The sequence below is a fragment of the Primulina tabacum genome, chromosome 7 (genome assembly GCF_025594145.1).
Source record: "Primulina tabacum isolate GXHZ01 chromosome 7, ASM2559414v2, whole genome shotgun sequence".
In the NCBI taxonomy this organism is placed as follows: domain Eukaryota; kingdom Viridiplantae; phylum Streptophyta; class Magnoliopsida; order Lamiales; family Gesneriaceae; genus Primulina; species Primulina tabacum.
The window spans coordinates 11,301,455-11,315,826 of NC_134556.1; the positions used below are offsets into that span (position 1 = coordinate 11,301,455).

The 14,372-nt window shown below is 36.8% G+C and overlaps 2 protein-coding genes across 2 annotated transcripts; one reads left to right on the forward strand and one right to left on the reverse strand.

Moving 5' to 3' along the window:
* The first annotated feature begins 55 nt into the window (after window positions 1-55).
* Window positions 56-1,341, forward strand: LOC142550503 (uncharacterized). Its single transcript, XM_075659582.1, has 4 exons — window positions 56-271; window positions 410-500; window positions 569-648; window positions 1,237-1,341. Exons 1-4 carry the CDS (start codon window positions 155-157, stop codon window positions 1,291-1,293), a joined length of 345 nt encoding a protein of 114 aa, XP_075515697.1. The 5' UTR covers window positions 56-154; the 3' UTR covers window positions 1,294-1,341.
* A 1,068-nt stretch (window positions 1,342-2,409) lies between these two features.
* Window positions 2,410-10,811, reverse strand: LOC142550567 (acyl carrier protein 1, chloroplastic-like). The gene is made up of 4 exons (XM_075659641.1): window positions 10,727-10,811; window positions 3,182-3,297; window positions 2,801-2,923; window positions 2,410-2,533 (listed from the first exon to the last, which is right to left on the reverse strand). The coding sequence occupies exons 1-4, from the start codon at window positions 10,809-10,811 to the stop codon at window positions 2,411-2,413; spliced, it is 447 nt and encodes a 148-aa protein (XP_075515756.1). The 3' UTR covers window position 2,410.
* Window positions 10,812-14,372: the final 3,561 nt, after the last annotated feature.

Below are 14,372 nucleotides of genomic sequence, written 5' to 3' on the forward strand. Positions count from 1 at the left end.
TAAGTTCTAACCCTGTTTATAGAAATAAAAAAAGTACGATTATTTTGGTAATTCATGTTATTGAAAAGTGTCGATGGTATTTTGATAATTTTATACATGTCACGCCAAATACACCCAAATTTCTTCCTCTGGGTTAACATATGGCTATAGATTAATGCTTAAGGAACTTGACTATGTCTTTTCAATGGGTTTATCCAGTGCTTGGCAAGATTTTGTGGTGCTCGTCTTGATTAGCACAATTTGCTATTTCTTCCTCCTTGAGCAGTTATTGGTATGTTATTTAGCAATAAGATGAAATTAATTTTCCTCCCGCCCCCCTTTGGAAGATGAAGTAGAAACTAAGCCGTCTGACAATGCATATTCTGGATGACATTTTTATATATTTAAAGCATTCTATTTTACGTTACAGCTTCCTGACTTGAAGACTAACGCGCTTATAGTTTCTGCGCCATTTGCTTTCACGTTGGGATTTACGGGATCTATCTTTGCAGTTATCCTAGGTATGCAAATGCTCTGTGACGTTTAGTTTGGTTTGTATCTTGGAGTTCACCTTTTTTTTGTTGTGCAGCTATTAAAGAGTACATATGGACTTATACAGCTGTTGAGTTTGCACTTTTGGCCTTGATTCTCCATATTTTCTATGCACTGGTGAGAATCATTTAATTACAGCTCAAACTCATATCTAAAATTATTTTTTGTTGTCTTGTTCCCGTTTGGATTGGGAGGATTGTTGGTCCCTCGGGCCAATAATTTCTCTTTGACCTGTATGGCATAATAACCGAAACCAACTGAAGTGAGCTAAATACTTCTCGTCCCGTTTAAATTTGATCATGAGCTCAAACGTTCTTGGGGAGCTAAGAATTTGAGTTCACACTAAATCAAAGCTTGAATTTTACTTCAAGTTGGACCGAGCTTGATTAATTTGAAATATGTTTATGAAAAATTATTTAGTAAAGATCACGAGCTGTGAACCTGCTAATTTTATCTCATTGTTTCGAAGTATATTCGAACGTTTAATAATTTATTAGTTTTCTATCGAATCAAATAATATTTTAGTTAGTTGAAAAACTCGTGAATCGGCTCTATTCATCTGAACCTTTTGCAAAACCCGAAAATAAAGGCTAGTTGTGACACACACGATAATGAATGAAACCGAGCACGCTTATCCTCTAATGTGCATGTTTGCTACTAATGTCTCTTTTTTTATTCCCTTCTTTTCATTGTTTAATTTTGCAGCTTCACTTGTCACCAGTTTTATCGATTCTGATAGCATCAGGACTAGGATTTGGATGACTATGTTTCTCAACTCTCTGTATATTCGATTCTTTTCATGGCGAGTTCAAGGTGCTCAAAGCAACAATCGGGATTAAATATGACTGAATACAGAATTATGAACTGGTGTGTCTTAGGATTTGGTTGCTCGATTAGACGAAGTGGGAATATAAAGAAGATGGGGCTCGACTAGCAATGAGTTGGGATGATACGCAGGCCATTATATTGCTGAAGTCTTTGTGTGCTGCTGATGGAGAGGCCACAGTATCAGACACTGGGTATTTTAATCATGTGACGCCTGAAGGAAACGCGATTTCTTAAATGTGGTGAGTTAGGAATGGATAAATCGTGCATCTTGAGCATGTGTCTCTTTAAGTAGAATCCAAAATTTGGCTCGAGTCCAAAGTCTTTGAATTCAATTAGATAAACTGTATTTTGTGGTCGTGTATCGGTGTATGTGCATGGAGTTATGTGTATAAACTTATGAATTTTTTTATCGAGTTATTGTGTGGTTTGATGTTGCGAAATATACATTTTCCGTCAGGTTTGTAATCCAAACAGGATCGTGGATTTCACGAAACACTTTTGGTATAATAGTATTTGATGTTAGCTCGAATATCTTACTTGAAAAATATACTGATAAGTATCACATGTTTGTTTTCAAATGAAATGTTTTGGCAAACACCTCGTACAAAAAATGCACCGACTTTTTCTTCTAGTTTAGCATAGAATCACCCGGATTGGGACGTTGTTCAAAAGAAACAAAAATCAAATAATTTACGAAAGACGATGATCACGTGAAAACGTAAGCATTTTTAAACTTTAAAAAACCAAATGAAAATCGATTCCTGTGGTGTTGCGTTAATTGTCACATTATTAAACAATAGGAAAAAAAGCTTCTGCCTCATATACGATTATGATGGAGCTAAAACTTAAGAATACAAGTTACTCAAACTTCAATCCAAACAGGAAGAACATGAATTATTGGCTGTAATTTAGGCATAATAGCCCAATTCAAGCCTAACACAAAATGTAAACAAACAAGCTGAACAAGCACGGCACATTCTTTGCAAACTATGTAGGAAGCTCCAAAGATCTGCAGTTGCTAATAAGCTTTTCCGTATCAAGCCGAATCTTGTCAATTTTTCGCCATGAGTTTCTCTATGAGATCTGCAGCATCTTGAACGGTGGTGATACTCTGGGCACTTTCTTCCTCCACGCTTATACCGAATTCCTCCTCGAGCCCCATCACTATCTCGACCTAAATATGTCAAGAAAACCGACTAAGAAAAGAATGATGGTAATCACACAGGATATTGCTTAGATTTTCCTGAGAAAAGAAAACAGTTTGTGTTAATGTAAACTCGATGATCGTCTCCAGCATGAGATCGTGATTCCCCGTTTCACTCGTAAAATGCCATTTAGCTATCAAGAATTAATTACGTATGATGATAGAATCGAGCAAAAGGACCTAACGATGATAGAAAGAATTTTGCCTTGTACCAATTAATTTCGAGCTAAGGATTACCGTGTCAAGAGAATCAGCACCAAGTGTTGCGAACTTTGAGTCTCCGGTGACGTCCCGATCAGCAGGAAGAGCCAGTTGCTTTCTAACAATTTCACACACTTTGCTCACCGTTTCTGGTTTGGCCTGCTCAAACAAATCAGCAAGAAACTCATGTAAGAGATACACAAGTGCATACTGAAATTAATTCCTGTCCAGATATGCCCCTTCATGTAAAATTTGAGATCCCTTGTAACTTTTTCACCAATGGTGGTTTAAATCAAATGTTGATTGACAGGATTCCAATTTCTTTTCTTGCTTCAATCAAGAAACTTAAGCAAGCCATGAAGAATATGATCAAGCTTAATATGGTGAAGAACTGATAATAATCATATAAAAACGTACCGCGCAGGAAACTCGGAAATGGAGGGCGGGACGTTTCCAATTCAGGAAGCCCTTTCCCCCGAACGAAAGTGATGCCTTCCTCAGATTTGAGACCTGTTGATCATATGTGAAACCATCTTAAACAGAGTTGATCGAATAAATTGGTGGAAATAAATGCAAGCTCAAATAGCCTAAAATAATGCCTTCATCAAGAAATCGTGGACAACAGAACCGATGAATTTTTTGAAAAGTGGAAAGAAGTAGCAAATTCCCATGGGTATTAGCATTAACAAAGTTCTCTTTAATGGACTAAAAGATGGAATTGAATCACTGGGACAGAAAAAACATGATAAATGAATTTTTGTCCAAATATCGACAATCTATTAGAAATGATCAGGCAGTACTACGTTAGAGTAAGTGTCCGGCAAGCCAACATGTGACTAGAGCTTTTATTTACTCTAATGTAAAACAATCTTTATTTTAATAATATTTTATGATTTCATTCGGTTATGACATTATACTTTATCATACTCATGCAAGATGCATATATAAAGTCTTTGAACATACAATAGGTACCATGAGGTCTATGTCGCAACGTAAGATCATGAAACTCACTAGGAAGTGTACCGTATATTCTAAACAGGTTCGTAGTCGAATCAGTCGTCTAAAACAAGGATAAAGGTCGCTCGAGTTTGAGACTAGTATCTGTGGTGTAAACGTCATGTTTCATCGGCAAGGACATGGAGATGTCCATTCACACAGATGGGTGATCACGTGATGATGCACTGAACACCATGCCTCGGACTATCTAAGTGGTTCTCACTTACCGAGTAGAATAGTCCGCAGTTATGGTTGTATACCATTAATCTTTGACCCGGGACAATGTAGGCGCTATACGTACTAGCATGCACTTTAATCCGTTTACCGACTCCATCGAGGGTCATCAGGTGGCGAGGTTGAGTGTAGTTTCGAAATACGTGGGAGCAAATGCATTGTATCGGGGATTCACCGTTCGCCTATGGGTGAAGATATCATATGTGATCTGATGAGTTAATAGTGCAAGCAGTCTCTGGCCAGAGCAAGAAATGTGCTTTAGGAAAGGTGTTTTCCTAGTTGCACATACCATGCCACTATTAGTACTCAAAGATAAATCGCATCGTTATCAAAGTCACATTCAACTCTCGATGTGCCAATGGTTGCAGATTCGATCAGGATATATGTGTTGAAGGGACCGTACTGTACGCTAAAAATGACTAAAGGTTCTTGCAGGCACTATCAGTGATACCTAAGGGATCATGGGGCGAACCTACTAGACGCTATTACCATGATCCGATGGGTGCAATCAGAAATGAGTTCTGACATTCTTGATCAAGGAGTTGAAGAAAAGAATGAGGTCAACTAGGGTAAACCCGAATAAGAATAAATGTTATTCTGAATCACATAGAGATGTGAACCCACGACTAGCTGTATCCCTGAACCATTGAGGGTTACACAAGTATTGGATTCTGTGTTTCTGTTGAGATAGTCAAATTTCAAAGAGTTGGAATTTGACGATTATAATTTGATGGAGATTAAAAGAAAGTTATAAAGGAGTTTATGAGTTGATTCTATAGTATGAAAGAAATGGAAGTTAGCATGATTGCTAAATAAGGAAGGAGAGTGGAACTGTCTGTTTTGTGAAGGATCTCACTAAAACTGGCAGTTGCCTGATATGGTAAGTGAAAATTTTGATCTTCGAAATTTTCAATTTTCATTATATGAACGAGATTTGTATCCTTGGTACATCGCCGCTCTCGGATCATCGATTGAGCTTATAATGAGTTCGAAATCATTTTTTTGTGAATTTAGAATTTATAATTAAATGATTGTGCTAGTAGTTGTGACTACTAACATGCACAAATTCCCATATATATTCTAGAAGAGTCTATAATTAAATTAAACAAGGAGTTAGTTGATAAATTAAATAATGGTTATTTAATTTAATCTACATATACATATATATTTTATATGGTGTATAAAATAAATATATATGATATTATTATATCATGTATTATTAAAAGTTAATATAAATATAATAAAATAATTAGAGTCTTTGTGGAAGATGAACTCCTAATTAGATTAGGAGTCTCACTTTATATATACACCAGTATGACTTATAGTTACTAATCTAAGTTTTGCACACATAATATCACCAATATTCCTTCCTTTTGTCCATTGAAGCACACGGCCACCACAAGAAAAATTGGAAGAAATTTTGCAACAAAAAGCAAATTTGATTTTCTTAATTATTGATTAAGAATCAATTAACCAAAAATCCATGATTGAGAATCATGGAACTCACAGCCACTTCACAAATTATTTGTGAAAGTTTCGGCCACTTCTTTTCTTCCACCACCGCGCCGCTTCGTCTCCAAATTTTTCCAAATTTTGAAAATTCAGTGGCTACAGTCTCAACGCACACATCGTTTGGATTTTCTAGTACAAACCAAGCGAGGAAAACAATTTTCGATCGTGGACCTACTTAGGCAATCAAAAGAGAAGAGCCGTTCGTATGGATTTACAAGATTGACTATATCAGCCTAAACACCGGAATAGTTTGGAGTCCAAACGTTAAAAACGCAAAGATAAAATTCTTTGAACACCCTATGAATGTTTATAAACACACGACGCCCAAGGACAAAAATTTTAAACTTTCGCTACGTCTTGAGTACGAGAATACGATGTCTCAACATACTATATATATATGTATATATATATATATATATATATATGCAAACAAGATGTCATAAAACGCTTAAAGATACATACTCATTCCCAAAAACCAATCGTTTCAAAAGATAAATCAGGATCAATAACATGCACCGCTTAAAAATCTGTCCACAGATTCCCGATTCCAGAAATTCATAAGAAAATCACCAAAAAAGAAAAAAAAAAGTTTCACAAGCAAAGTTCCAAAATTAAACAGAATGTACGCAGAAAAAACAAAAGAAAACACTTAAAACAGAAGAGATAATAACAGAGGAAGCAGCGAAAGACGCCATTTTTGTACGACCAAGATGAGAAGGGAAATGGATCTGAAAATGGATCAACGGGGAACGAGAAGAGGGTGGCGGAGAACACGAAGAATGTGATGTTACGGGCATACAAGTGGAACCACTCCACTTTTATAGACGCTGTTTTTCCTATTCAATCCGATTATTATTTTTTTAAATATTTATAGTATATTTTTACATTTTAATTGAAAATTTTAAATTTCAGTCAACATACTAATTTATACGTATTTTTAATAATATTTATCCAATAAAATCTTCCACTTTTTAAAATTAAAAAAAAATTAGCTTGGGGTGTCACGATCTTCCCAATCTAGGTACGACACTTTATGATGCTCTAACTTTTCGTAAAACGACAAGCATTCGATTCTATAATTAATATCATTTGATTATCATAAATTATAAAGAGTGTATGGTTTGTGGGGTACAATAATTATCTATATCGAAAGAACAACCAAAATGTCATGTTAGGATTGCGATATAGTTTAAAAAATTAATACTGCATCATTGCAACAAATTATAAATTTTATTAAGCAAAAAGTGCTGGGTACCAATTATTTTCATAAAATATTAAGAAATAATCCAGACATTGCAAAATTAAATTTTCTTCTACATGGATTTAGTCTTTTAGATTAGATAAACGTCATAATCATATTTAAAAACTAACATTGAGCTATCGTTTTAGGTGTTAAAATTAAAATAATAATTTTCATGATCAAATAAAATAATGTTTGACTTGGTGATAATTAAATTAAGCTTTATTTTTTTATTTCTTGCAATAGAAATAATAAAAATTATCGTTTAGTAAATAAACACCCATCATCTTTTTAACCGAACCAAAGATAATTGCTTCTTTCCCGACCACACGTAGACTTGGCCAAAGGTCGGGTCAAACTCGGACCTGAACCGAAACTAGCCCGTGATCAATGGGTTTGACCTGCAACCTGTTGGTACATCGTATTCTTGCACCAAAGATGCAACGGAAGTTTAAAAATTTTGTTCTTGGACGTCGTGTGTTTAAAACATTCATAGGGCGTTAGAATTATACCTTTGCGTTCTTAACGTTTGACTCCAAACTATTCCGATGTTTAAACATATATAGCCCTTCTTGTAAATCCCTACGAACGGCTCTTCTCCTTTGATCGCTTAATTGGGTTCACGATCGAAGACTGTTTTCCTCGTTTGGTTTGCATTAGAAAATCCAAACGATTTATGCGTTGAGACTGTAGCCTCCGAATTTTCAAAATCCGGAGACATTGCAATGACGACAGCGTGGCGATGGAAGAATCCACTTGGCCGAAATCCATATTCAAATATTTTTGATGACCGAAAGATCATGATTCTAAATCATGATTTCTTGTGATTAATTATTCTTAATCATTAATCAAGCAAATCTAATTCGCTTTTGTGGCCAAAAAAATAAAATTCTCCCAACAATCCTTTTGAAGTGGTCGTGGGTGTTTCAAGGGAGAAAAGGAAGGATTTTGATTTGTTTTGTGTGCAAATTTTTTTTCAATCATACAATGAGCCCTGATGGTGTATATATAGAGTGAGACTCCTAATCTAATTAAGATTCCTTCTCCCACATGGACTCTAATAATGTCATTATATTTAAACTCCCACATAATTAATATATAATGTATTTATTAACCTTTAATAATACATGATATCATAATATCATATACACATATTTTATATCACCATATAAAATATATACATGTATATGTATATTAAATTAAATAACCATTATTTAATTTATAAACTAACTCATTGGTTAATTTAATTCTAGACTCCTCTAGATATTTATGGGAATTTGTACATGTTAGTAGTCACCACTACTAGCACCACCATTTAATTAGTAAATTCCAAATTCACTAAATAAACGATTTCGAACTCATTATAACCCCGATCGACGATCCGATAGCGCCGATGTATCAAGGTTACAAGTCTTGTTCATATAATGAAAATTGAAAATTTCGAAAATCAAAATTTTCATTTACCAAATTTGAAAATTACCATATATGGCAGTTACCATATTTGGCAGATGTCAGTTTTAGTGAACTCCTTCACAAAACAGGCAGTTCCATTCTCCTTCTTTATTTAGAAATTATGCTAACTTCCACTTCTTCCATCATATGGAATCAGCTCATAAACTCTTTTATAAGCTTCTTGCTTGATCTCCATCAAACTATAGTCGCCAAATTCCAACTCCTTGAAATTTGACTATCTCAACGGGAACACAGAATCCGATACTTGTGTGACCTTCAATGGTTCAGGGATACAGCTAGCCGTGGGTTCACATCTCCATGCGATTCAGAATAACATTTATTCTTATTCGGGCTTATCCTAGTTAGCCCCATTCTTTTCATCAACACTTTGAATTTCAGAACTCATTTTCGATTGCACCCATCGGATCATGGTAAGAGCGTCTACTAGTATCTCCCCATGATCCCCTAGGTATCACTGATAGTGCCTACAATAACCTTTAGTCATGGTTAGCGTAAAGTACGGTCCCTTCAACACATATATCACGATCGAATCTACAACCATTGGTATATCGATAGTTGCATATTAATTCGATAACGATATGATTTATCTTTGAGTACTAATAGTCACAAGGCATTTGCAACTAGGAAAACACCTTTCCCTAAAGCACATTTCTTGCTCTGGCCAGAGACTCCTTGAACTATTAACTCATCAGATCACATAGGATATCTTCACCCGTAGGCGAACGGTGAATCCCCGACTACAATACATTTGCTCCTACGTATTTCGAAACTACACCCAACCTCGCCACCTGATGAACCTCGATGGAGTCGGTAAACGGATCAAAGTGCATGCTAGTACGTATAGCTTCTACATTGTCCCGGGTCAAAGGAATAATGGCGTACAACCATAACTACGGACTATTCCACTGGATAAGTGAGAACCACTTGGACAGTTCGAGGGAGTGTTGTTCAGTGCATCATCTTATGATCACCCATCTGCGTGAATGGACATCTCCATGTCCTTGCCAATGAAACACGGCGTTTACACCACAAATGCTAGTCTCAAGCTCGAGCAACCTTTATCATTGTTTTAGGCGGCTAAATCGACTGGGAACCTGTTTAGAATATACAGTACACTTCCTAACGAGTTCCATGATCTTACGTTGCGACGCAGATCTCATGGTACCTATTGTATATTCAAGGACTTTATCTATGCAGCTTGCATGGGTATACAGATAAAGTATAATGCCATAATCGAATAAAATTATAAAATATTATTAAGATAAAGATTGTTTTATATTAGAGTCAATGAAGCTCGAGCCACAAGTTGGCTTGCCGGACACCTACTCTAACAATCTCCCTCTTGCCCTATAGCCAACTACCCATAGATCTTAGACCCATTGCTTCGCGATGCTTCTCAAAGAATGGTCCTGGCAGCGGCTTCGTCAGTGGATCAACAACGTTATCTGCGGAGGAGACTCTCTCTACCGCAATGTCTCATCTTCCCACAATTTCCCAGATTATGTGAAACTTCCTTAGTATATGTTTGGATCGCTGATGAGACCTCGGTTCCGTCGCTTGCGCAACGGTACCGGAGTTGTCACAGTAGATCGAGACTGGATCAACTGTTTGAGGAATGACACCCAACTCTTGGACGAAATTCCTCATCCAAACACAATCTTTTGCTGCAGCCGATGTAGCTATGTATTCGGCCTCAGTGGTTGAATCCGCTGTGGTGTCTTGCTTGGAACTCTTCCAGGAGACATCACCACCATTGAGCTTGAATACAAATCCAAAGGTCGATTTCGAATAATCCACATCTGATTGGAAGTTAGAATCAGTGTAACTTTCCAATTTTAGTTCTCCACTCCCGTATACCGAGAACAAATTCTTAGTTCTTCTCAAGTACTTAAGAATGTCCTTTACTGCTTTCCAATGCAGTAGATCGGGATTCGACTTATATAGGCTTGCAACACTCAGTGCATATGCAATATCAGGTCGAGTAGATATCATACCATACATAATACTGCCTATGGTAGACGCATATGGAATACGGCTCATGGTTTCTATCTCTTTATCTGTCTTAGGGCACATAGACTTGGATAGATTCACACCATGAGACATTGAGAGATACCCTCTCATGGACTCCTCCATAGAGAATCTCCTCAATATAGTATCGATATATGTGGATTGGGTGAGCCCTCGCATCCTCTTTGATCTATCCCTATAGATGTGTATTCCTAATACATATGATGCTGCACCCATATCCTTCATGGAGAACTTGCCAGCTAACCATACTTTAGTTGACTGCAACATCCCTACATAATTCTCAATGAGTAGTTTGTCATCAACACAATGTACTAAGAATGTCACTGCACTCCCACTAACCTTCTTTTATACACTAGGTCCCTCAGGATTTTTGGCAAAATCAAACTCTTTGATAGTGTTGTCAAATATGAGGTTTCAGCTCCTCGATGCCTTCTTGAGTCCATAAATGGATATCTGAAGTTTGCATACCTTATGCTCACTTTCTACTAATGCGAATCCTTCAGGTTGAGACATGTAAATCTCTTCCTTAATATCTCCATTAAGGAACGCTGTCTTCACATCCATCTGCCATATTTCATAGTCGTACTATGCTGCTATGGCTAGTAGTATCCTAATGGACTTGAACATTGCGACTGGAGAAAAGGTTTCCTCATCGTCAACACATTGTCTTTGAGTATATCCTTTTGCTACCAGTCTAGCTTTGAAGGTCACCACCTTCCCATCCGCTCCAAGTTTCCTTTTGTAAATACATTTGTATCCTATGGGAACAATTCCCTTAGGTGGATCTACTAAGGACCATACTTGGTTACTTCAAGCCATTTAGATGAATCGGCAGCAGACAATGCTTACTTGAAATTTCTTGGATCACATCCAGGAATGGGCTCATCTTGGCCCTTTTCAAGAAGCAGGCTCGACCTATTAGACGGTCTTGGGATACATTCGGATTTCCTAGGAGCTTGTGTTTCTTTGATTGGCTGTTGAGGTGTAGGTTCTACTACTTGTGTAGTGGGTAGTTCTCAAATCTCATCGAGTTCTATCATCCAGCCTTTTCTATCTAATAGAAACTCCTTATCCAAGAAGGTGACATTCCTTGAAACAAACATCTTTGTTTCACTAGGATAATAATATCTAACAGAGTTCTTTGGATAACCCACAAAGTAGCACAAATTGATACTACTAACCAATTTGTCTCCCACTTCCTGCTTCACGTAAGCAGGGCATCTCTATATTCTTAGATAAGAATATTTGGACGGCTTTCCCATTCATATCTCATATGGAGTTTTATCCACTGCCTTTGTATAGACTTGATTCAACAACCTTTCCTTTGTTTCAAGTGCATATCCCCAAGGGGATGGCGGCAACTCAGTGAATCCCATCATAGATCGGACCATGTCCATCAATGTCCGATTACGACATTCTGACACACCACTCAACTGGGGTGTGGCAGGCGGAGTCCACTATGAGAGAATCTTATTCTTGTTAAGGTAGTCTTGAAGCTCACTACTCAAATATTCTCCACCTCGATCTAATCGTAGTGATTTAATACTCTTTCCTAATTGTTTCTCTACTTCTGCTCTGAATTATTTGAACTTTTTAAAGGCTTCAGACTTGTATTTCATTAAATACACATACCCAAACCTCGAATGATCATCGGTAAAAGTAATGAAGTAGAAATGGCCAAATCTCGTGCTAACATTTAGTGGGCCACAAACATCTGTATGGATAAAATCCAACAGATCATTTGCACATTCCACTTTCCCTAGGAAATGAGCCTTGGTCATTTTTCCTTTCAGATAGGACTCACACATCTCTTAGAGAGTTTATGTCTGACGAGTCAAACATGCCCTCTCCCACTAGCTTGTGGATCCTTCTTTGGGAAACATGTCCTAGCCTAACGTGTCACAAATGTGCTTGGTTTAAACTATCTTGTTTTCTTTTGGTTGTTGAAATTGTGTTTTACTTGGACTTTCACTTATCATTGCCAAAACATTTCTGACCCAGATAATTTCTTATGTCCAGGCTTCTTGCAGTGAAGCAAACATGTTCTGACTTATTGGGCTTTATCAAATTCCAGGCCCACCACCTTCTCATTAGGCCCAATCATACTTACACCATGCTCATGGGAAAGAGCCCCATCTTGCATGCGTGTAGTCATGTGTTCCTTGAAAGTGGCGCGCATCATTATGCGAGTTTCATGCACTATGCAACTCTTGCATGTGTATTTGAATGTCAACAGCATTCAAAATTTTCTCAAACTGTCTCTACAGCTCATTTGACATAGAAGCAATCATATTACACTTTAGCTTGCATCCTATGGTCCTACCATTTTGAATGCTTTATCAGTTCAGCAAGACTAACATTAGTGTGTATTCTATTTTCTCCGAATTTAGAACAATTTTCCCAGCCAATCTTGAAAATTAGCGTTCGGTTAGCATGTTTTAATGATAGAAATGGATTAGTGACGAAATCGTAAATATATTGATATGGAAAGAGAATAAACGTTACCGACTATTTTAAAATATTTTGTAAAACGTAAAATATGGACTTTCGTTTTTACGAATTGCCTCCCACTATCTTGACATTTTCACCACCCTCTGATGATAAACGGGAAATCTAATTTCTTTAATGAGTACACAAGGCCCAATCGAAAAATTATGATCCCGAATAATATTAGCCAATCATAACTTCCAAAAGGTAGATCCCAATTGCAACTCCTTGCAACCCTTACGTAATTTTGCCTAACGTTTGAAGAGGGTCCAATAATATGATCCCCTTTCTCTTCACGTGTCGAGCCCGGCCCATCAATGTTGAACCTTAGTGGACGGTCACCATGAGATCCCCCAATAATATGAGCCGAAGTCATGGGAGTTCCACGTAGCGTTCATCATGCAACCACCGTTGATGGAAGACAAGGAATTATTAAACTTTCTTTTAATTATCCTTTTAATGGGTTTGATTTAAATTTTGGATCTCATCCAAAATGAGGGATTTTAATTTTAAAAATTTGTCTCATCATTAATTTTAAAACTCGTGCCATGATTGTTTGTATGATTGCCGGATTCATGCAACTCTTGTCATTACATTAATAATAACGCATATACTGATTATTTATAATATATCACATACATCATAAATAATAAAGGATGATCGATAACCGAGAGCTAATTGTTTCGTACGAGCCACATACGGATCCATGTCCATAACCTAGGTAAATATAGGGATGCAAATGCAATAGTACATAAGCTTCCAATATTTTACATGTCTTCGATCTTCAAAACTCTTTCCGATGATCGGGCCCATCGTCTTCAAATCTTGATCTCCCACTAATTCTAATATTTACATTAAATATCCATAGCACATTGGGATACAAATTTAGGGGTGGGTACGGACCAGAAACCAGGTCCACTTTTAATTATCAAATAATCAAAAAATTACAACACGTAAAATATCCTAACATACACCTAGCATATTGGTCATGGCTCTCGATCATCCTTTTAAAATATAATTTCATATATTATATAAATTCCATAATATCACATATTATCAATAAATCGTGTATCTCGTAAATTATCACTAACCACCATAATTATCAAAATAAATAAACACTTTTATTTAATTCCAAATAATTAAATTTCTTGTAAAACACATTTTACCATAAAGAATTAAAATCGTATTTCAATTATTTATTTTGTAAGAAATTGATTTTATCAAAATTATTGTCGGAGTAAAATCGTCCGTATTTTCACAAAATATCAATTTAACCCAAAATTTTAAAAAATCAGAAAATCGCCCCTGGCCTGAAAAATTCAAGCCCACGACCCAGCGCGGTGCCCGAGACGTTCCCAGGTACCCGCTCGCTTCCCGATCCGATCGGGTGCTGGCAGGCGCGTTGTGTGCTGGCCGCGCGCACAGGCGCCCAGGCCGTGCGTGCGCGCTGTGCGCCTGCTGTGCGGCGCCACGCTAAAGCCTGTCGCGCGGCTGTTGAACACGCGTCTGCCCGGAACAATTCCAGGTAAACAAAATTTTGTTTTTCAAAAAACAGAATTTTCAAAAATAATTTTAGGGGCGTTTTCATAAAAATTCTTACGCGGTTAAAAATAATAAACTCAACACAATTTAATTAAA

Coding starts and splice junctions, on each gene's coding strand:
- LOC142550503 (XM_075659582.1), top strand. CDS start 155: ATGCTTAAGGAACTTGACTATGTCTTTTCAATGGGTTTATCCAGTGCT. Junction 272..409: donor TCCTCCTTGAGCAGTTATTG/GTATGTTATTTA, acceptor TTTACGTTACAG/CTTCCTGACTTGAAGACTAA. Junction 501..568: donor TATCTTTGCAGTTATCCTAG/GTATGCAAATGC, acceptor TTTGTTGTGCAG/CTATTAAAGAGTACATATGG.
- LOC142550567 (XM_075659641.1), bottom strand. CDS start 10,811: ATGGATGTGAAGACAGCGTTCCTTAATGGAGATATTAAGGAAGAGATT. Junction 3,298..10,726: donor AGGATTCGCATTAGTAGAAA/GTGAGCATAAGG, acceptor ACTCTGTTTAAG/ATGGTTTCACATATGATCAA. Junction 2,924..3,181: donor ATTTCCGAGTTTCCTGCGCG/GTACGTTTTTAT, acceptor TTGTTTGAGCAG/GCCAAACCAGAAACGGTGAG.